The sequence below is a fragment of the Borostomias antarcticus genome (genome assembly GCF_949987555.1).
Source record: "Borostomias antarcticus genome assembly, chromosome: 14".
Taxonomy (NCBI): domain Eukaryota; kingdom Metazoa; phylum Chordata; class Actinopteri; order Stomiiformes; family Stomiidae; genus Borostomias; species Borostomias antarcticus.
Window position 1 is genome coordinate 17509010 of NC_140247.1, and position 24294 is coordinate 17533303.

The 24294-nt window shown below is 45.4% G+C and overlaps 1 protein-coding gene across 1 annotated transcript; it reads right to left on the minus strand.

The window, feature by feature from the left end:
• Positions 1-563: 563 nt before the first annotated feature.
• Positions 564-22856, minus strand: LOC311317458 (progesterone receptor-like; the record flags this gene model as incomplete). Its single annotated transcript, XM_084448540.1, has 9 exons — positions 22514-22856; positions 16029-16171; positions 15702-15818; positions 9164-9265; positions 7429-7638; positions 4668-4812; positions 2791-2921; positions 1825-1976; positions 564-728 (listed from the first exon to the last, which is right to left on the minus strand). Exons 1-9 carry the CDS (start codon positions 22648-22650, stop codon positions 564-566), a joined length of 1302 nt encoding a protein of 433 aa, XP_084304666.1. The 5' UTR covers positions 22651-22856.
• Between the last annotated feature and the right edge of the window lie 1438 nt (positions 22857-24294).

Here is a 24294-nt window from a genome sequence, read left to right on the forward strand (position 1 = left end):
TGCGCACTTTGACTGAATGCTGCGTCCCGGGTTTTAAAAGGTAATAAATGTCAATGTATTATCTTTCTGAGTAGACTGTTTGGACGATTCAGCTTACTTTTAGTTAATCTAATTGGAGAATTAGCACCAGACATGTTTGTAAAGGTCCAAATATTGCGATGTATTGCTTACAATTATTTAGAAGCACATATACACGTGTGCCTCAGCCAAGCTCATTCATAGGCTGCATCGGTTCTTAACAGTCACAGTCAAAGTAAATAGGAATTAAATTGTGTGCTGGTGAAAAAAAACAACTAAGTTTTTAGTAGGACACAAAGTCACCTGACTGTCTGTACTTGCTATGAGGGATCCATACGCTGTACCAGAGCATAACGGTACAAGTGGAGTAAAAGTTGTTTAACAGTTAGATATAAGGTATCTGTTCAGGTCTAAATATATAGTAGAGCACCTCTGTCTAGTCCTCCCCAGATGGCTGGCTAGCTGTGTAAAGTCGAGGCTATGATTTCAACATGGCTCCAGGATTCCTCACACGTGTCGGTGGTGCTAATAGCAGCGCTGTGTTCTCACAGCGCGGCGTGGAACAGGATGGGCTTGACCAGGCCCGTGAGGATCTTTGGCACATGCATGCCCACGATCTCAGAGATCATGTCTGGGTAGACGACGCGTGTGGGCAGAGTCTGCGCCTGGATGAACAGGTCATAGGTGAACTGGTGCAGCTTCCTCACAATCTGAGAGAGAGAGAGAGAGGGAGAGGGAGAGAATAAAAATAATAAAGCTTATTTGAATTTGAATTTGAATTTGAGAGAGGGAGAGAGGGAGAGAGGGAGAGAGAGAGAGAGAGAGAGAGAGAGAGAGAGAGAGCGTGGGCAGAGGGAGAGGGAGAGAGATGAGTGAGGCAATAAGAGTATCTATGGACTCCTGAGAGACTGTCTGTAGTCTGTGGAGATACTCCAGTAGCTGTGTGACCAAGAGAAAGGGAATATTGTGTGTGCTATGTATGTAGTATGTAGCATGCATGTATTTAATATGTAGTATGTAGCATGCACAGGATGTAGTATGTAATATATGTAGTATGTAGCATGTATGTACTATGTAATATATGTAGTATGTAGTATGTGTGTAGTATGTAGTATACAGTATGTAGTATGTAGCATGTCCAGTATGTAGTATGTCATATATGTAGTATGTATCATGTATGTAGTATGTAATATATGTTGTATGTAGCATGTATGTAGCATGTATGTAGTATATAGAATATGTAGTATGTAGCATGTGTGTAGTATGTAGTATGTAGCATGTGTGTAGCATGTATGTAGTATATGTAGTATGCATGTAGTATGTAGCATGTGTGTAGTATGTAGTATATGTAGTATGTAGCATGTGTGTAGTATGTAGCATGTATGTAACATGTATGTAGTATGTAGCATGTATGTAGTATGTAGCATATGTAGTATGTAGCATGTATGTAGTATGTAGCATGTGTGTAGTATGTAGCATGTATGTAGCATGTATGTAGTATGTAGCATGTATGTAGCATGTATGTAGTATGCAACATGTATGTAGTATTTAGCATGTATGTAGCATGTATGTAGTATGTAGCATGTATGTATTATATGTAGTATGTAGCAGGTATGTAGTATGCAGTATATGTAGTATGTAGTATGTAGTATGTATGTAGCATGTATGTAGTATGTAGCATGTATGTAGCATGTATGTAGTATGTAGCATGTATGTAGTATGTAGTATGTAGCATGTATGTAGCATGTATGTAGTATGTAGCATGTATGTAGCATGTATGTAGTATGTAGCATGCGTGGTTCCTACCGGCTGGAGGAAGTCCAGTAGCTTTGTGAGCTGGAACAGCCTCTGTGTGCGCGTGGTCTCTCCATGGAGACCGGCCAGGCGGTCCAGCTCTCTGATGAAGGCGGCTCGCAGCTCGTCAAAACAGTGCTGGCTCCTCAAGCCCTCCACCGGGACTGCCACGCCCAGGAGAGGGGGGAGGGGGGTCATGTTATTTGTTGTATATTGCTGTACCAGCCAGACAAGCACAAGTGGTATCAATATGCGATCGTACAGTACCCCAACAGCAGAACCCACAGGGGATTTCTGTCTCATCGTGTTCAGTCCCAAGTTGACTTTTTAGGACATATTTTCACATTTTGAAGGATGGATAGCAGGTGTCAAATCTATCTGACCTCCTACAATACGCACATTAACATAGCAAACGGAAATTGACCAACAGTAGCAAAGTTTTCCCTGTTGTTTCTTATGCACCAACCGCTGTAGCAGGTGCTGGAGTGAGAGTGGGTTTGAGTGAGAGTGGGTTTGAGTGAGAGTGGGTTTGAGTGTGAGTGGGTTTGAGTGAGAGTGGGTTTGAGTGAGAGTGGGTTTGAGTGTGATTGGGTTTGAGTGTGAGTGGGTTTGAGTGTGAGTGGGTTTGAGTGAGAGTGGGTTTGAGTGAGAGTGAGTTTGAGTGAGAGTGGGTTTGAGTGTGATTGGGTTTGAGTGTGAGTGGGTTTGAGTGAGAGTGGGTTTGAGTGTGAGTGGGTTTGAGTGTGAGTGGGTTTGAGTGAGAGTGGGTTTGAGTGTGAGTGGGTTTGAGTGTGAGTGGGTTTGAGTGAGAGTGGGTTTGAGTGTGAGTGGGTTTGAGTGAGAGTGAGCGCTGTGAGCTCCACCGGGCAGAGAGGGACTCACTGATGAGAGAGAGAGACAGAGAGAGAGGGAGAGAGACAGAGAGAGAGACTCACTGATGAGAGAGAGAGGGAGAGAGACAGAGAAAGAGAGACTCACTGATGCTGAAGAGGAGCAGAGCCTTCATACACAGGAACTCCTCCTGAGTGACCCTCAGCGCACAGAACCTCTCGGAGAGCAGGCGCATCCTGGCACAGTGGTCGTACATACTGGACACACGCATCCTCTGGCTGGGGGGGGGGTAGAGAGAGGTGATGAGACAAGTAACAACATAGGGGATAGTCTACATTTCAATTATCATTATTATTATTATTATTATTATTATTATTATCTTCGGAGGCGTGACTTGAATTGCATTCCTTCGCGGAAAAACGAGTGCACCCGGAAGTCATCCGCATCCGGATACCACCGCGCCCACGAGGTGATGCGCCCGCGTGAGCCTCCGCCCTAAAGAGGATGGCGTGGGCAAAGAGAGGAGAGCGAGAGAGCAGCACGCTCCTGAGTGTGCCTGTGTGTGGGGGAGGCAAGATGGCGCGGACCGCTACCACAGCTGTCAAGCCGGCTCCGTTAAATCTGTTATATATTTGTAAACTGGCCAAATAACCCACTGACATCATGAATATATATTGTTTCTGTCTATTGCTTTTGTCTGTTGCTGTGTCAGATTTGTTGTGTGTGTATACCTACTATTGAGCCGACTGTTACATTTCACTACGTTGTATTTATGTATGTGACGAATAAACTCTGAATCTGAATCTGGAGGGAGAGAAGCGATGGAGAGGAGAGGAAGAGAGAGAGAGAGAGAGAGAGAGAGAGAGAGATAGAGAGAGAGCGAGACAGACAGAGAGAGAGAGAGGGAGAGAGAGAGAGAGAGAGAGAGCGAGACAGAGAGAGAGGGAGAGAGAGAGAGCGAGACAGAGAGAGAGAACGAGACAGAGAGAGAGAGAGGGAGAGAGAGAGTGAGACAGGGAGAGAGAGAGAGAGAGGGAGAGAGAGGGAGAGAGAGAGAGGGAGAGAGAGAGGGAGGGAGAGAGAGAGGGAGAGAGAGGGAGGGAGAGAGAGGGAGGGAGAGAACAGGGTCAAGGACAGGGGTGGGTGTATCCGTTACCAGGCAGGGGGGGAAGATGGAGGCGGTCTAACGCAGTCGCTCTGAAACTCTAACTAGCGCTGCCCGGAACGGCAGCTGCCTCTGACCTCTGACCTCTGACTCGGGACGCTCCAAGCCGATCGGCCCGTCTGGAGGAGAGGTGGCGGCCCGTCGCCCGTACGCCGCGTAAAGCGACGGAAGGAGGTGTTTCGTGATGTTCGGAGATGTTGGGTGATGTTCTGAGATGTTGAGTGATGTTCTGAGATGTTGAGTGATGTTCTGAGATGTTGGGTGATGTTCTGAGATGTTGAGTGATGTTCTGAGATGTTGAGTGATGTTCTGAGATGTTGGGTGATGTTCTGAGATGTTGAGTGATGTTCTGAGATGTTGAGTGATGTTCTGAGAGGTTGAGTGATGTTCTGAGATGTTGAGTGATGTTCTGAGATGTTGAGTGATGTTCTGAGATGTTGAGTGATGTGGTCAGAATTCTCCTTGTGTTAAAACAATCTTTAAACAGAATACTGTACACTTCCTCACTGTGGAACACCTCCTTCCAGGACTGTGAGCATAAACGATAGACAGAAGACAGACCTGTTTACTGTCCTGTCTGGAAACGACCAAAAACTAGAAACTTCAAACATTTCCCATCGTCCTCACTGGTCCTCGGGGATCAGGCAGTGTGAGAAGCTCAGGATTATAATTTGGAAGTGAAGTGATTGGAAAGTAAAATAACTCATTTAGGAAACATAATGGACCATTTGATTTTCTCAACTTCCTTCCTCAAATCTGAATCAAAGATAGGACCTGAAAGCCATGGTTAGTCAGACAGTCTGGCCGTGCAGACTGACGGCCGGCGTGCCATGCTATCGGCTGAGAGGGCAGCACTCACTCGTTGAAGACCAGGTCGGGAGCGAAGTAGAGCATGGAGGCATGGGTGTGTGTGTAGGACCTCCATCCCAGACCGATCACCATGATGCTCAGCCACGATGACTGGATCACAGACAGCTGGTCCTCCACATGTAGGTCCCGGAAACCTGTTCCAACACAGCACAGCTGCAGCATGGCTCTGGACAGGATGTATCCATACTCTCAACATGCCTGGGTCAATACTAATCAGTTGCTAGGGATTTCATTTCAGATTATTAACGCTTGATGAAGATGAATTGGGAAGAAAGGAAGGAAGAGCAGGACCAGGATGAAAAGTGACTGCATCGCCATCTAGTGGTTGTAAAAAGAACTGAGGCGCATACATAACTACTGTAGCTTACAGTACCTTGTATGGCATTGATTATCAGACTAGTTTATCTGGTTGGAACTTGAGAGAGTTCACATGCCTGTTATAGAGATGAGGACTTCTGCTCACACAAGGACCTGCATACACATTAAATTGGATATTACTCTCCTATTTGACTTCTCTGGTTGGAAGTGTACTGTACATACAGTAACCTTTGCCCAAATTAGTCAACCTGGCTGAGAGACTACGCTACCTGGTATGGGGACTATTTAACCTGGTCCCTGGGGCCGTGTTTTGGCACAGGTACTAACCACTCTGGGTTTCCTGGCAACCGGGGCATACCAGCGGGAACTAGCCGCCAGGTGTGTATGATAAGGCAAGGCAAGGCCAACTTTATTTATAAAGCACATCTAAAATGACAGCAGTCAACCAAAGTGCTGCACAGAGGTGGGCCCTGAACAAAAAGGGGGAATTTCAACTCACAATACAAACATGAAACAGACTGGGCTTGTGCTCAGACTGAGAGGAACGCCAGGGAGAACAAGTGGGTTTTTAGGGAGGCTTTTAAAATCTCAAGATTCTGGGAGGATATGATATAAAGGGGCAGGCTATTAAAGAGCCCAGGGGCCGACGCAAAAGCCCTGTCAGCTCTAGACTTTAACCTGGTTTTTGGCACCTCCAGCAGCAATTGGTCGGCAGACCTTAACATTAACATGAACTTGTTCACCCTTGTGGCTGAAGCTCCTGGTGGGAATGATGTAATCCTGCTGAATCTTTCCCCTACAGGTCTGGGATATCACAGCCGTCACTGAGCGCACTAAGGCCTCCAGTCTGGGATGGCCTCATTAGGATGAATGATGGGTTCATTAGGTTCCCTCACACTGTGGAGGAGCAGGCCCACAACAAAAGGCCATTTGCAGCAACGTCCCGTTTTCCCAATGCAATCGGAGCCATTGACTGCACTCACATCACGATGAGGGCTCCATCCGCAAACAAATTTGTTTATGTGAATCCCAAAAATGTGCACATGATCAACACCCATATCATTCAGCTGCTACTTTGCATTGACCATATATGGTTGAGTTTGGCCGTGTAGAGGGCGGGATATGAGGCGTGTTCACGCGCGCACTTCTCTAGGTCAGGTGTGATTTATCAAGGGAGATTTCACACAGTTGTGCATACGCACGGTTTGATGAATCCCAAAACCCACCCATTTTTTGGGTGTTTGCCATTTTCGCCATTTGTGTGTAGGGCCACTAGGGATGAGACGGTATGGATGTTTGCATTACGGTACGGTACGGTACAGTATGTAGTTACACGGTACGGTACGGTATCTAGTTACACGGTACGGTTTACGGTATTTCACGGTATACGGCATTTCACCTCCCCAACACACATAAAAAAACAAGTATTTTACTTTGAAGGAACTACAGTGCAATACATGATGGAAAATACACACTATTGTAATTAAGCTCAGTTTATTAATAGCAAGCTTATATTAAATTACAAAATTAACTGTTGCAAGCAACTTGAAATGTGAAGTAACAGCAGCGCATTATTGTGTAATACCGTAAATGTAATACCGTAAACACAGGGAATCACGGTTCTAATACATTATACGTCTTTGATAAATGAGGCCCCTGGTATGGAGCCTAGTTAAAGTCACACTGAAACGGACGTTTGAGATACTCTAACTTCCATAATTTCACGTATTTCCGACGCAAACAAGCTATGAGGGTGGGCCATATGTTTAGAGGAATTTGATTGGAACATTGACAAGTGGACGGGTTTTAAGAACTTTAGACAGATTCGATAGAAGGATAGCATTGATTGACGGGTGGATGTCGTGAGATTATTGGCCTAAAATCTAAGGTACCTGTTGTCGTCATTGTACGTGACCTACCGTTTTCAAGGAAGTAAGAAATTCTATACTTTGATATAAGATTACAACAAAAGTTGAATTTTGTAATTTTTTTGGCATACATCGTTGAATAGGTGAACACTATGACCAATTATGTGAACCAAAATGGGACAGAATGCTTTTTTAATTTCAGTGCGACTTTAAAGCTGTGTTCATTGATTTTATTTTACCACTAGATGGCAGTAAGGGACTCGCTCAAACATATTTACATTGAACGGCTAAAACAAATTGCCAGAGCCATATAAGGCAAGGGGGGCGGAGCAAAGGCACGGGGGGGCGGAGCTAAGACACTGGCCAGCTATTGACAACACTGCCTGGAATGCTGGAATAACAACAGCCAGGCCACCGGTAGGGGTGAGTCACTTCAGTAGGACGCTATTAGGACGCTATGGCTCTATGAAACAATCTGATATCAGGTGCTTTTAATTAGTTTTGACAATGTGAATTAAAAAAATGGATGACTGCAGCTTTTCCCCGGCCGGAGGGCTACTGTACCTGGTATGCCTTTGGCCCAGCGCACCACACTGACCAGCTGTCTCTCTCCTAGCTCGTTGAGACTGGTCAGCAGGGAGGCGGGACAGTCCGGCTGAGCGGGGTCGTGACCTGCATTGACCACGCCCGGTTCGATGACCTGGAGCACGCTGAGGAGAGAGAGGCCGGAGTGCAGGCCGGAGGAGGGGCCAGACAGGGAGGCGTGGCCTGCAGCTAGGAACGACAGAAGCACATGACCTCATCAGATGACCTCATCACATCTCTGCCGTCTAAAATCTGTCATTTAGCCGTCCATTTGGCACAACTATTGTTCAAGAACCTTCATTTAGTAGTCCAAAGCCATGGCCTAATGCTCACTACAGTCTGAGAAAGTACTGCTGCGTGGCCAGTGCTCTCATGTCCAGTCAGAGGAACTGCTGCATGGCCAGGGCTCTCATGTCCAGTCAGAGGAACCGCTGCATGGCCAGGGCTCTCATGTCCAGTCAGAGGAACCGCTGCATGGCCAGGGTTCTCATGTCCAGTCAGAGGAACTGCTACATGGCCAGGGCTAGGGCTCTCATGTCCAGTCAGAAGAACCGCTGCATGGCCAGGGTTCTCATGTCCAGTCAGAGGAACCGCTGCATGGCCAGGGTTCTCATGTCCAGTCAGAGGAACCGCTGCATGGCCAGGGCTAGGGCTCTCATGTCCAGTCAGAGGAACCGCTGCATGGCCAGGGCTCTTATGTCCAGTCAGAGGAACCGCTGCATGGCCAGGGTTCTCATGTCCAGTCAGAGGAACCGCTGCATGGCCAGGGCTAGGGCTCTCATGTCCAGTCAGAGGAACCGCTGCATGGCCAGGGTTCTCATGTCCAGTCAGAGGAACCGCTGCATGGCCAGGGCTAGGGCTCTCATGTCCAGTCAGAGGAACCGCTGCATGGCCAGGGCTCTTATGTCCAGTCAGAGGAACCGCTGCATGGCCAGGGTTCTCATGTCCAGTCAGAGGAACCGCTGCATGGCCAGGGCTCTCATGTCCAGTCAGAGGAACCGCTGCATGGCCAGGGTTCTCATGTCCAGTCAGAGAAACCGCTGCATGACCAGGGTTCTCATGTCCAGTCAGAGGAACCGCTGCATGGCCAGGGTTCTCATGTCCAGTCAGAGGAACCGCTGCATGGCCAGTGCTCTCATGTCCAGTCAGAGGAACCGCTGCATGGCCAGGGCTAGGGCTCTCATGTCCAGTCAGAGGAACCGCTGCATGGCCAGGGTTCTCATGTCCAGTCAGAGGAACCGCTGCATGGCCAGGGCTCTTATGTCCAGTCAGAGGAACCGCTGCATGGCCAGGGCTAGGGCTCTCATGTCCAGTCAGAGGAACCGCTGCATGGCCAGGGTTCTCATGTCCAGTCAGAGGAACCGCTGCATGGCCAGGGTTCTCATGTCCAGTCAGAGGAACCGCTGCATGGCCAGGGCTAGGGCTCTCATGTCCAGTCAGAGGAACCGCTGCATGGCCAGTGCTCTCATGTCCAGTCAGAGGAACCGCTGCATGGCCAGTGCTCTCATGTCCAGTCAGAGGAACCGCTGCATGGCCAGTGCTCTCATGTCCAGTCAGAGGAACCGCTGCATGGCCAGTGCTCTCATGTCCACGCTTGCAGCACCCTGTGTGTATGAAGGTGCTCCTCTCCTGATCCCAGCATGGTAGCAAAGAATAAACGGAGTGAATGTGTTTTGTGTGTGGGCAGCTGTAATGATTGAGTCCAGGATCCTACCCGTCTCTCCATTCCTCTGTGCTCCGTCTCCAGACCTGTCCCTGACATGCGTCCCCCCCTCTAGTCCACCGCTTGGCTGGCCAGACCCCTTCAGCTTCCGGCCTGAGAACCGCCACAGGGCAGCAGAACAGAGAGAGAACCATGAGCCACAGAGGAGGGCAGTGGCCCAGGTCAAAGGTCATCAACAACATGACAGGGAGAAAACAATAGATAGATATATCTTCAGTAGATATGTAGATGTAGATAGAGTAGATATGTTTTCACTTATTTAGTCACAGTGCAATCAGGCCACATAATACAATATACAATTCTCCTGTATATCTACCCCCCTCCAGTCCTGTCTCTGGCCTCAGGCTGAATCCACCCCAGCCCCGGGGTTCCTCGTATATCTACCCCCCTCAAGTCCTGCCCCGGGGTTCCTGGTATATCTACCCCCCTCCAGTCCTGCCCCGGGGTTCCTGGTATATGTACCCCCCTCCAGTCCTGCCCCGGGGTTCCTGGTATATCTACCCCCCTCCAGTCCTGCCCCGGGGTTCCTGGTATATGTACCCCCCTCCAGCCCTGGGGTCTGTGACCAGGAGACCAGGCAGAGGCGGCAAAAAGTGGTGCGAAAAAGTTGAGAATAGTTAATTTTTTTCCAAAGAGATTTGTGGCAACCAATCAGAAAACAGAAGCTCGATGTTTGTCTCCAAAAACTCCTGACATGAAGGACCATTGCTATTTCCTGTCACCCGATCTTGCAAGTCTCTTGACTCAGCTCTACGATTTTCCAAAAAGTTCATCAAAGTCATTAATTTGCTTATGCAGACAAAATACAGACTGGGCCATGTAGACAAAGAATCTTCTCTGAATATCACTAGAATATCATGGTCTTTGGCATGACTGGTGAGTTCGATCATACAGATTTGCAATAAATATTTAGCATACAACATACTGTGTCAACATACATGTCACTTGATACAAAAAGCAACATGCTACAAAAAGCAACATGCATGCACAGTGATACATGATGAAGTAGCCTTACATACAGTCCAGTTCATTTAGTAAATAGCAAGCACACGGTAATGTTTTTATACACAGATGTCTCTATCTCTACACAAAGACCACAAAGAAATCTGGAACAAAAAAAAAACACATATTTTTGCATACTTATATAACTGGATTTTTATTGTGCACATTTATGTTATTTCAGGTCACATAACATTTATTTTAGTCTTGTCCGTGTTTTTCCCCGGTCGAGAAGTGCCAAAGTAAGTGGAAATGTTTGGTAGACATACAGCAAACATTGACACAAAACCTCATAAGTGTGTCTCTGCGGCTGTGCCAGGCAAAGAACACACAGACCAAGTCCTTTATGGCACCGTTCACCGTTCAGACCTCCGGTAACCGCCGGAGATGAGCTGCCCACCTCGCCACCACCCCACCACCTCCAGCTGGTAGCATTGCTGGTAGCGGTGCTGGTAGCGGTGCTGGTAGCGGTGCTGGTAGCGGTGCTGGTAGCAGTGGCGTTTCTGGTAGTGGTGCTGGTAGCAGTGCTGGTAGTGGTGGCGGTGCTGGTAGTGGTGCTGGTATCGGTAGCATTGCTGGTAGCGGTGCTGGTAGCGTTGCTGGTAGCGGTGGCGTTTCTGGTAGTGGTGCTGGTAGCAGTGCTGGTAGCATTGCTGGTAGCATTGCTGGTAGCGGTGCTGGTAGCGTTGCTGGTAGCGGTGCTGGTAGCGTTGCTGGTAGCGGTGCTGGTAGCGTTGCTGGTAGCGGTGGCGATTCTGGTAGTGGTGCTGGTAGCGGTGCTGGTAGCATTGTTGGTAGCGGTGCTAGTAGCGTTGCTAGTAGCGTTGCTGGTAGCGTTGCTGGTAGCGGTGCTGGTAGCGGTGCTGGTAGCGTTGCTGGTAGCGGTGCTTATGGGGCGTGGTCACGTGTGCTCGCGAGTCGGAGAACGAGAGGTCGAACCCCGTGTGGGCCAGCGAGGGTGGAAGCTATGCTGACGAGCGACGGCCTGACACCTGTTACATCAGCCTTGCATGGCTGCGTTGAACAGAGACCCTGGTGAGCTGTGTGACTCCGTAGTGGCCTCCTGGGCTCCTCTGTCTCCAGGGCTCACAGCCACACTCATGGTGCAACATCAGACAAGGCACTGTCCTTTAGAACCCAGATACTCACCTATAGTGTGTCTTGCTGTTTTGTTTATAGGGCTGTTTAAAAAAATCGATTCATCGATTCTGAATAGATTCTGAATCAAATGATTCAGAATCGATTCATGAATCCCAAAATCGATCTTTTATGAATGAATTAATAAATGAAGGTATGAATAGTTCATTAATTCATTCAATGATTCATTCATTAATTCATTTTTGGAAATCAGTATCGTTACCCAGCCCTTGTATTGATGTGATGCATAACTTGGCAGTCATGTAATTAAGGTTACAGCTAAAAACAACAGGTTTTAGTAACACTAACAGAATCGATATCGAATCGAATTGAATCGTGATAATCAATTCTGAACCTTGTGAATCGGAATCGAATCGATTCTTGAAATTCGACGCGATACCCAGCCCTATTTGTTTATATGTATGGTCTTGGATGCCTTGTTTATGTGTGTTGTTTTGTGTGTAGTCTATTTACTGTCTGTGCATGTTCAGTATGTTCACTGTCTGTGGATGCTTCTGCAGAGGACGGCTGTTCATTTAAAAGGCTAAGAGAGAAACTCAAGGTCTTTTTTAGAAATAATTCATGTTTTTCCTGTGATGAGAGGAAGCTTTTAGTACAGTCTACTTTCTTGTCAGTAATTGACTATGGCTACATTATTTATATGCTTGCTGCATCTACAGGACCACCGTGAAGCAGCTTGGCACGGTTCACCATTCAGCACTTCATTAGAACGCATCATTGTGATCTTTATCAGACAGTAGTTTGGCCATCCTTAGCTGTTAGGAGGACACACATCTGCTCCTGTATGCTTATGAAGCCTTTTTACCCAATCACTTGCCCTCATTACATGGCGTTCTAGTCATCACTAAACCAGGTCCCAGGATTGGCTACTCCTGGCGTTCTAGTCATCACTAAACCAGGTCCCAGGATTGGCTACTCCTGGCGTTCTAGTCATCACTAAACCAGGTCCCAGGATTGGCTACTCCTAACGACGGTTGTTGCGCCAGAAAAACTTTTTTTAGTCCCCTTGGTTTTAAGAATATGATAAATGATACTGAGGTCAAAGTGCGTGTATTTTAAAATTCTCGTTTTAGCAGTTTATTTTTTATCCGTTTTGATGTGTAACTGTATGCTGTTTCTGTATTTATTTTCTATTGGTGTTAGCTGTTTTATATTGTAAGTTATTGTAACCAGGGCAAAGATAAGACCTTGGTCTCAATGGGCTCCCCTTGTAAAATAAAGATTAAACTGAAAAAAGAAATCAAAATAGAGGGTTGGTTAGTCCCATGTCCCTCCAGGCTGGGGACCAGCTGTTATGGTGAGCTACTAGGATGTTCACTATATTGGATTGCAATATATACTGATAACCCACTTCCACAAGCTGTGCACATTATATTTGACTGATTAACATGATGAGTACTGAGAAGGAAAGCTCTATGGGTCTGGTGGATCTGCTGTGTCTGTCTCTTCAATTACACAAATTAGTTTCCCCAGCAGAATAATGTCCCTGTGAGGACTGAGAGGTGGATGGATAGAATACTTTAATAATCACCAATGGGGAAATCCCAAAGGGGAAAGTCCCGTGTTGCAGCGCATAAAAGCAGATCAGAGAGAGAGAAACACCAGCATGCCACTGCACATTTGAAACGTGATCCATATAAAATAGACTGAAGAATAAAGTTGAGGCCAGGGTAAGTACAGCTTTTACATGGCAGCTGAAGCATCTTGCTCTCCCTAGCCACCTCCCAGGGATCAGCTCTGTGTTCTACTGGGTTTTCTCTCTGGTCCAGTTTAGTCGGGTTAGTGAGGCCTCTTCAGGATATGTGAGGCTGTTGAACTTCCTAGTCAACTCCTGGAGACTGGTCATCTCTGGAGGAGTGAAGATATATACACTGATTGTCCTCAGCTTAGGGGGAACAAGCATGGGGGAACGAGGACCCCAGCGGTGCAAGAATCAAAACAATCCCGTTTTGCATATGCAATACTCCATCTTTGTCTCAATACTGAAATTAAATGTATATGACCCAACGGTCTGTTTGGTCCGATTGTAGATTGATCCTCCATTTTGTTTAGCTGTGCCCCTGCGCAGAAATAACCTGACGTGCGCCAGATGGTTTGTTTCACACGGAGTGAAACAACGTGAACTCACGAGATCAGGATAGTCTCATGAGGCTAGCGCAGGAGAAAAAAAAACTACAACTAGGGCTGCGAGCATCATTGAGCGGGCCCTCGCACCCCACGCATGTCGGGGTGCGGCACCGTTTAAGGCTGTGCTATTTTGGTGTCTAGTACTGAGAGAAACTTCCTGTCACCAGTAGGTGGCACTCTAAGCGTGACTCAATACCAACACATAGATGTGTTCAGGACGGTATCTTGATGAAGCGTGAGAAATGTTGTGTAAATCGGACAATGTATGTAGGAGTTATGATGACTTCCTGCTTGACCTGTAGGTGGCGCTATAAGTATGACTCAATACTGACCTACAGATGTCTTCAGGACGTGATCTTCATCAAGCATGAGTAATTAGGGGTAAATTGCATAATGTATGTAGGAGTTATGAGGACTTCCTGTAAGCAGTAGGTGGCGCTATAAGTATGACTCAATGCTGACACACAGATGTATTCAGGATGCGACCTTCATCAACCCTGAGCAATTTGGAGTAAATCACATAACATATGTAGGAGTTATGAGGACTTCCTGTTTCACCAGTAGGTGGCGCTGTAGGTATGATGCAATAATGACTTACAGATGTGTTCAAGATGCGACCTTCATCAAGCATGAGCAATTTGGAGTAAATCGATAACGTATGTAGGAGTTATGAGTACTTCATGTTTCACCAGTAGGTGGCGCTGTAAGTGTGACTCAATACCGATGCATAGATGTGTTCAGAATGCGACCTTCATGAAGCGTCAGCAATTTGGTGCAAATAAGATAATGGCCGGGTTTCCCGATAAAGAACCTTCTTAAGGAACCCTTTGCATGGGAGTTAAGAAGTACTTTGGAGTTAAGTGCTTCTTAACTCGTTCGGGAAACCCGGACAATGTATGTAGGAGTTTTGAGGACTTCCTGTTTCACCAATAGGTGGCGCTATAAGTATGACGCAATACTGACACAGATGTGTTCAGGACAGAACCTTCATGAAGCGTGAGAAATATCGGACAAATTGGATAATGTATGGAGGAGTTATGAGGACTTCCTGTTTTATGGCGAAATGTCAAAATGTGGCAGGGCGCCACGGCAAGGGTGTCAACTCAATTTTTTTAATAACTTTTGATCAGAAAGATCTTAAGATGAAGCTGACCGAATATGAAGTTAATTGGTTGAAATCTGTAGGAGGAGTTTGTTAAAGTACGAGGCATGGAAATGGTAAAAACAAGGAAAAAATGGCACATTAAGAGCAAAATGGCTGACTTCCTGTTGGATGTTGGGTATAGCTCCAAGAGACATTTTAGTGTGTTTCGATGAACTACATATGCCCACCGAATTTCGTTCGCCTACATCAAACTGAGAAAAAAAAATCCAGGGGGTGCTCTTGAGCCGTTTTTGTCACGCCCATTTCCGTCACCCATGAAATATCAAAACTTTTCACCGGGACTGACGTATCTGCAAAGTTTCATGCGTTTTCATTGATGTTTAGGCCGCCAAAATGGCATTTGTTTGGGGAGAAGAAGAAGAAGGTAGGAGAATAATAATCCTTACAATTTCAATAGGGCGCACCGCCAGTGCTTGGGCCCTAACTAATACTGAAACTAATAAAAACTAAACTAAAACTAAGCATTTTCAAAAAATAAAAAATACACTAGTAAATCTGCTTTAAAAACGGCGTGGAGTTTACCTATGTTAATTTGGGAAAGCGGCCATGCGCTTTCAACTTGAGAAACCATGAGATTCACCATTAAGAGAAGGCAGCTGAGAACTCATCCAGCGGATTACGAACATGTCGCGAATCAGACGGGAGCTTTCTTTAGAAGCGTTCTTAGGGAGAAATTTAAGAACAGAATTTAGGAAGATATTGGTGAATGAAGCCCAGTATGATTAGGAAGTAATCTTGTTATCTAGCAAAATCTAATAATTTCAAAAGTACACTGAAAAATATAATGCTGGCTCTAACTTACTGGATCACTTGAAGGATGAAAACTCGACGATGCCATAGGACAGATTCACTGTAAATAGTTATCTTATCAGTAGCATATTACTGAGGCACACAAAGGTGACGGGGATGTTTCCGACGTTTTGGAAATATCCATTTAGCGAAAAAATAGCTTATTGGGAAATCGCTATCGATAGTGTGAATTCACCGTTGTTAATCTCTCTCCAATCATCTGTTTTTTGTCTAACAGTACAGTTATCTCTCTCCACTCTCTCTTTCCACCTCTCTCTCTGTGACACTGACCTTTGAGACTCATCCCACACAGGAAACACCTCCTCAGACGACAGGAAGCACAGTTCTTCCTCCTCAGCTTGTCAATGGTGCAGTCGTTACGGCTGGCGCACAGGTAATTCTGTTTACCTAAGAACACACACACACACACACACACACACACACACACACACACACACACACACACACAGCATGTAACCCATGGGAAGTTACATACGAACCTCATAGGATCAAATTAACAACAGGATACAAGAGCACAGGAGAGTCTGTGTGTGTGTGTGTGTGTGTGTGTGTGTGTGTGTGTGTGTGTGTGTGTGTGTGCGTGCCCATCAAACTCACCCTCAGCTGCCCTCTTGAAGAAGACCTTGCAGCTGCCGCAGGTGACGGCACCATAGTGACAGCCGGAGGCGTGGTCCCCACACACCTGACACACTCGCCTATGAGAGAAAAACACTCTCACATCTGGAAACCCACCGTCACGACTGGGGACACCACACACACACACACACACACACACACACACACACACTTACAGTAAGAAGATACAGTAACATATTTTGTCTTCAACATAATTGAATGATTACATTTTGAAGTCGCACTGAAACGGACGTTTGAGATCATCTAACTTCCGTAGCTTGACGTATTTCCCACGCAAACAAGCTATGAGGGTGAGACATGCGTTTAGAGGAATTTGATTGGGACATTGACAAGTGGACGTTGATTGATGGGTGGATGTCGTGAGATTATTGGCCTAAAATCGAAGGTACCTGTTGTCGTCATTGCACGTGACCTACCGTTTTCCAGGAAGTAAGAAATTATATACTTTGATATAAGATTACAACAAACGTAGAATTTTGTACATTTTTTGGCATACATCGTTGAATAGGTGAACACTATGACCAATTATGTGAATCAAAATGGGACAGAATGCTTTTTTCATTTCATTGCGACTTTAAGCTCCCTTCACAATGGCTAAGCTTGTCAGAGTGGCTGGAGTAGGACCCAGCTGTTGACTAAATGAGTGGGCAAAGACAGGTCATTGCAGTTACCACTAGTGATGCTACTTTATGAGACTCAAGCTCATAGAGGTGTTGTCGAACACGTAGGGCAGTTTCCACTCATACTCTGTAGCGAGGCTTGTCTTTTTTAATCTGATATTGACCGTTATTAAGATGAGTCTCCTCACACGTGTTGAATAATAGCACCGTTGATAACATGTCATTGTATAATATATTTTAGTCAGAAATAATTACAACCTAGCCTAAAGATAATTATTAGAACGGGTTATGAGTGTACTGTATCATACAGTTAAATCACGACCATCCTCATTGGTTAGGCCTACAGCTTTAGTACAATTTGCTACTACCACAGGTGTGGCTGCTACAGTACTCTCAGTACTGTAGGTGTGTCAGGGCTCAGGCAGGTGCCATGTGATCCATATTGGCTGCTCTAAATGATCTTTGCCAGCAGGTGTCACTAGTGTACACTGTGTTCAATGAGGCCTCGACTGATGAATCTATTTGCAATGAATCTATTTGCGATAGAGTTGGCTTAGAAGCCTGTGTGTTTCTCCAAGCCTCATTTGGCCATCACCAGTCAAGGGAAAGTTCCGGGAACAGGAAATGGTGAAACAAAAACTCAAAATGTCCGAAGAGAGAGCAATCCACAGACAAACAAACAAAAAAACAAAGAGACTGTGTTTATATTTGTGTATGGCCATGTATGGCCAGATTCAGACGCCTCTGAAATAGCTGTGTCAGTCGCTTTGTTGTTTTATGCATGGTGGCAAATTGTAAATAAATCTGAAATATGTAATTGTATGTGATTATTTGCTCCCCACCAGCCACAGTTGAACAGGAGACAGGAGCCATGCAGTGTGTAGAGAAAGCAAGCTGTGGAGAGAATGTTATACAGTATGTAGGCTGCATATACAGTATAACAACTGCACCTATTATAGTTATATTTTTTACTACTACTCTTGCACTTCGGCTTTAGCACTAGATTGTGCTGTTAGTCACTTATTTAGAAAGGAGATGTACTTGTGAGTAGTAGTTAGCGAGTTATAGTGGCGAGTAGTAGTTAGTACACTGAATTCCTACGTTAAATGCAATTATTGTTAAGTCGCTTTGGATAAAAGTGTCTGCTAAGTGACTGTAATGTAAACTGTAGGTGAAAGCTGTATAGATAATGTTATAGTACATATATATATATTACTCTGCCTCTTGGCCAGTTGTCATTGTAAATGACAATATGTTCTCAATTGACTTTGGTTAAATAAAGGTTAAAAAAAAAAAAAAAAAAAAACATTAAAAACAATATGCAGGCCTAGGTACTCTATGTATATAGGCTACTGTATGTAGACCTACTCTGTGTATATGTTACGGTGAATGTGAGAAAACGGGGAATGTGAGCTTTTCCCGGTTAATGCGCACATTCCCCGACCTCGCAGGGAATGTAGGAGAAACATGTGCGTTTCTCACATCTCCCGGGTAATGTGCACATTCCCCGACCTTGCGGGAGAATTGAGAAATTGGTTAGTATTTCTCACATCTCCCGCAAGGTCGGGGATTGTGCACATTAACCGGGAAATGCTTACAATTCCCGACCTTGCGGTAAATCTAGCAAAGTCCAACCGTATGCAAAACCTCTGCGCAGCCGGGTGGTGGGAGAGGGCTCGTGCGCTTGACATTTTGCCCATGGTTTTCGAATACATAGCATCAATTGCATTAATGGAAACATTAAATTGGGTCTAATTATACATGTGTTGAAAGTTAAGATAATTAGCCTACAAGCCGCTAGGCTACGCAACACAATAAGCAAAACAATCTCACTGTTTCACTCGTCCCACTCCTCTGTTTCACTCGCCCCGCACGGCAGGGACAAGAGAAACAATGCACATCTTCTGTTCTCGGCCGTCTTGAATTGAACTGTTACACCACAGAACGAAACTTACAACTAATAGGTGAGTAAAGGACATGTACAAGTTGTTTGTCATCAAAAAATGTAATCTCCATCTTTATTAATTTCTGTGTAAATCTGATCAAACCAAAAATTAAATTAAATTGTAAGCATTTCCCGGGAGATGTGAGAAACGCACGTTTCTCCTACATTCCCCGCGAGGTCGGGGAATGTGCGCATTAACCGGGAAAAGCTCACATTCCCCGTTTTCTCATATCCACCGTAACATATATAGTGTATGTAGACCTACTCTGTGTATATACTGTATGTAGACCTACTCTGTGTATATACTGTATGTAGACCTACTTTATGTATATACTCTATGTAGACCTACTCTGTGTATATACTCTATGTAGACCTACTCTATGTATATACTGTATGTAGGCCTACTCTGTGTATATACTGTATGTAGGCCTACTCTATGTATATACTGTATGTAGGCCTACTCTATGTATATACTGTATGTAGGCCTACTCTATGTATATACTGTATGTAGACCTACTCTGTGTATATACTGTATGTAGACCTACTCTATGTATATACTGTATGTAGACCTACTCTGTGTATATACTGTATGTAGACCTACTTTATGTATATACTCTATGTAGACCTACTCTGTGTATATACTCTATGTAGACCTACTCTATGTATATACTGTATGTAGGCCTACTCTGTGTATATACTGTATGTAGGCCTACTCTATGTATATACTGTATGTAGGCCTACTCTATGTATATACTGTATGTAGACCTACTCTGTGTATATACTGTATGTAGGCCTACTCTGTGTATATACTGTATGTAGGCCTACTCTATGTATATACTGTATGTAGACCTACTCTGTGTATATACTGTATGTAGGCCTACTCTATGTATATACTGTATGTAGGCCTACTCTGTGTATATACTGTATGTAGACCTACTCTATGTATATACTGTATGTAGACCTACTCTGTGTATATACTGTATGTAGGCCTACTCTGTGTATATACTGTATGTAGACCTAGTCTGTGTATATACTGTATGTCATCACAAATCTGGAATGACTGGATAGGTGTAGGGAATGTTATACAGTGTGCACTGTACAGTATGTCATGTAATATTACACTCACATGTAGAGTATTCAAACAGAGCCTACTGGCTCAATAAGGCTCTTTTGGGTGACCATGAGAAACTTGGATTTTGGCGCCAATCTCCTCTTTAAGGAGCCAAGGCCACTAGCAGACTAGCAGGGAGATCTACTGTGAGTCAGATCTGCCAGTGATCTGGGAGAGAGACTAGCAGGGAGACCTGCTGTGAGTCAGATCTGCCAGTGATCTGGGAGAGAGACTAGCAGGGAGACCTGCTGTGAGTCAGATCTGCCAGTGATCTGGGAGAGAGACTAGCAGGGAGACCTGCTGTGAGTCAGATCTGCCAGTGATCTGGGAGAGAGACTAGCAGGGAGACCTGCTGTGAGTCAGATCTGCCAGTGATCTGGGAGAGAGACTTCTGATACACAACCTCCTGCAGTAGCAGCTGCAACTACAGCCGTCAGGACAGAGATATACAGAAGAGTCTAGATACACCAGCCTACTCTAGATACACCAGCCTACTCTATCAGCCTACTCTAGATACACCAGCCTACTCTATCAGCCTACTCTATCAGCCTAGTCTAGATACACCAGCCTACTCTATCAGCCTACTCTATCAGCCTACTCTATCAGCCTACTCTAGATACATCAGCCTACTCTATCAGCCTAGTCTAGATACACCAGCCTACTCTAGATACATCAGCCTACTCTAGATACACCAGCCTACTCTATCAGCCTACTATATCAGCCTACTCTATCAGCCTACTCTATCAGCCTACTATATCAGCCTACTCTATCAGCCTACTCTAGATACACCAGCCTACTCTATCAGCCTACTCTAGATACACCAGCCTACTCTATCAGCCTACTCTAGATACACCAGCCTACTCTAGATACATCAGCCTACTCTATCAGCCTACTCTAGATACACCAGCCTACTCTAGATACATCAGCCTACTCTATCAGCCTACTATATCAGCCTACTCTATCAGCCTACTATATCAGCCTACTCTATCAGCCTACTCTAGATACATCAGCCTACTCTATCAGCCTACTCTAGATACATCAGCCTACTCTATCAGCCTACTCTATCAGCCTACTCTAGATACATCAGCCTACTCTATCAGCCTACTCTATCAGCCTACTCTAGATACACCAGCCTACTCTAGATACATCAGCCTACTCTAGATACACCAGCCTACTCTAGATACATCAGCCTACTCTATCAGCCTACTCTAGATACACCAGCCTACTCTAGATACATCAGCCTACTCTAGATACACCAGCCTACTCTATCAGCCTACTATATCAGCCTACTCTAGATACATCAGCCTACTATATCAGCCTACTATATCAGCCTACTATATCAGCCTACTCTATCAGCCTACTCTAGATACACCAGCATACTCTATCAGCCTACTCTAGATACACCAGCCTACTCTAGATACATCAGCCTACTATATCAGCCTACTATATCAGCCTACTATATCAGCCTACTCTATCAGCCTACTCTAGATACACCAGCATACTCTATCAGCCTACTCTATCAGCCTACTCTAGATACACCAGCCTACTCTAGATACATCAGCCTACTCTAGATACACCAGCCTACTCTATCAGCCTACTCTAGATACACCAGCCTACTCTATCAGCCTACTCTAGATACATCAGCCACAGTCACAGTTTTACTGACGCAGGTCACCCACAGCAGGTTGCTGCCTCTTAGATTAGGGGCCCTATTCACAATACATCCTACTGGATCTAAAAGCTGCCCCTAAATAGAGACCCAAATTAAGAGTAACATAAATTTAAATAAAATAAACAAACCTATAATCGCAACTAACCTAGTAATTTAAACTCCAGTTCAGTCCACTTCTGCTTAGAGTATCGTATAAAGGCTTTAGCAGCCTACTTCTCTACATGATGACACACTAGGCCTACAGGTAGCCTCAGCAAGCGCGCTCATGGAGCACCATGCCTTAGCAACGAGGTCAGCCCTGCTGAACCAACTTCTTCCCGCTCCTTAGTAAAAGTTGGTCTGAGCCGCTTTGTGAATGATTGCTTTCAGGGGAAATTCTAGCTAGGAATGTAAGCCTGGAGGACTATAGCGATGATTCTCTAAAGAGTGTTTATACAGCCCCTTCGGGTAGGAAGAGACACACGGCTGGAGAGCGCATTATGCTCAAGAGCGCATTATGGTATTAAAGCGATATCCGGATCAACTCCTCACGTAACCCTCATTAGGTGAAGGGCAGCGGGTTAATACTCCGGAAACACGGGCCCCAGGTCTAGATTAGTCTATAGGTGTCCGTGATAAGAGGCACATCAGAATATCGTGAGGCTCCACGAGTCCGACTGTGAGGTCTCCTACCACTGTGTAGCATAGAACCCGTGGCATTATGGGTAGTTTTCTTTTAATCCTGATTTAATCCAGATTTAATCCGTTTTTGAGACTTTAGAAGGCTTTTATTTTGAAATGGCACATCAGAATCTCGTTAAACTCCACGATTCCGACTGTGAGGAGGTCTCCTATCACTGTGTAGCATAAAATCCGTGACATTTTGGGTAGTTTTCTTGATTTAATCCCGATTTGAACCTTTTTTTAAGGTGGACCGGATAATTCCAAACGGGTTCTGAGAAACGGGTCCTAACTTCAGCCTCGTTACCAATTGTGTCATTATTCAAATTATGTGGATCATATTATAGGCCTACGCCCACGGATAATTTTCTGCAAGTTCAAATGGAAGAAATAAGTGATGTTACAAAATAGCCTAGAGATCGTCTAATAAAATTGTACCTCAATGTAGTGTCACTGACATCCACCCATTCATTCGGCTCCGTCTTGATGGCCGGATTGACGTGCAGGCTCTGTTGATGCGTCCCACTTGAGTAACTTTCCATTCGGCCATACTCCTCTTGGTCCGCTCCGCGCATCTCAGCGATCCCGGTGCCTTCAGCATCAGAGAGGGGCGTGTAGGGGCAGAGTCTCCGGGCTTCAAGCACCGACCCGTGTGTGTAGTCACAGTGCGCACAGTTCCACTGGTCACTGGATCCTTCCGGTCCTGGGACGCTGCTGCTGCTGAGGTCTTTCACGCAAGACACGTCTCCAGAAAGTAAAGAGTTTGTCGATTCTTTCTCGTATAAAGGTTTATACGGCAACAGTTCCTCCAGTTGGTCTACTTGTTTATCAATTCCCGCATTTAGTGCGTATGACTCATTGCAGACATTTCGGACCAGCTCTGGGCCGTGCGTCGTTTTAATAAAGCTGCCCCTTTCACTCGAATGCAGCATATCCAAACAACTTGCTTGATTGATGTCATTATATTCTTTAAATAAAAGCCAAGAATAATTTTCCTTGATGATTGTCTCGTTTGGCAGCTTGTCGGTCATTTTTCCTCGGTCTCCGAACTCTCGAAACGCTCCAGACGAAAGGGGTTGTGCGAGTCGGAGGAGCAGGAGCGCTCTCTATAACCCCAAACCGAGCGACAGCGAGACAGCGTTACAAAGCTGCGAAGCGGTCTGCGGCGGGCAAGTGGTGTCGGCAAAATCTGGAAGATTTACCGTCTCCGAGCTGTTCGAAGTTGCGTCCAGTCCAGTTGCGCTTGTTGAATGCATGTTTTCCACTCAGTCTTGAATATGAACATCAATAAACATGTCCCCGTTTAAAGTAGGCCTCTACGCACGTTAAAATGCGTGTCTGTAACTGGAGACTTGGGGGAGAGGTCGATTATGTCTGGCAAAAAAACGAAACTCCACCTCGTTATACTAAACCGAGGCGGAGTTCCGTTGATTGTCCTTTTTCTCACGCTGTGTGGAAAAGGAAGAGATAAGATTTGTGTCTGATCTCCTTAGAAGATGTAGGGAATTATAACATCATAATGATGTTAAATGTAGGATTATTCTCCTCCAAATGGATCAGTCAATCACGACTGGGTAAAACATTATAGCCTACTTTATTTATAAAAAATAATGTCAGATTGACACAAGCACGCGCACACACAAACAATTAATGTAGGCCTAATCAAAATAATGTTAATACAGTTGACAAGTGTCAGAGGTAGCCTAGTCATCTACCGCTATTACGTTTCTCTGTGTGTCCACTAGATGGGGTTGTGGCCTAGGAAACAACTGAGTGAGCTTTAAGGCCTCTAAGGAGCACTGTGGTCCAGCCCACCAGTAGATGGCAGTATTTTACAACCTATCCGCACTGCGTGGACACTAGTGGAGACACCCCCGTTCCTCTTCCCTCGCGGTGTTTTGCTAGTTGCTTCGCCCCCTTCAACAGTTTCAGTGGGAAAAAGGAATGACCACTGAGCTCTACACCAACAATCACTGCTTCTGTAACAGCACAGCATTGTAGCACCACACACACACATATGCATGCACGCATGCACGCACACACTCTCACACACACATAAACACACACACACACACTCACACATGCACACACGCACACACACACACACACACACACACACACACACACACACACACACACACACACACACACACACACACACACACATTATAGCCTACTGGCTCTGCATATAGCTATCCATCATACAAGTCTGTCACTGA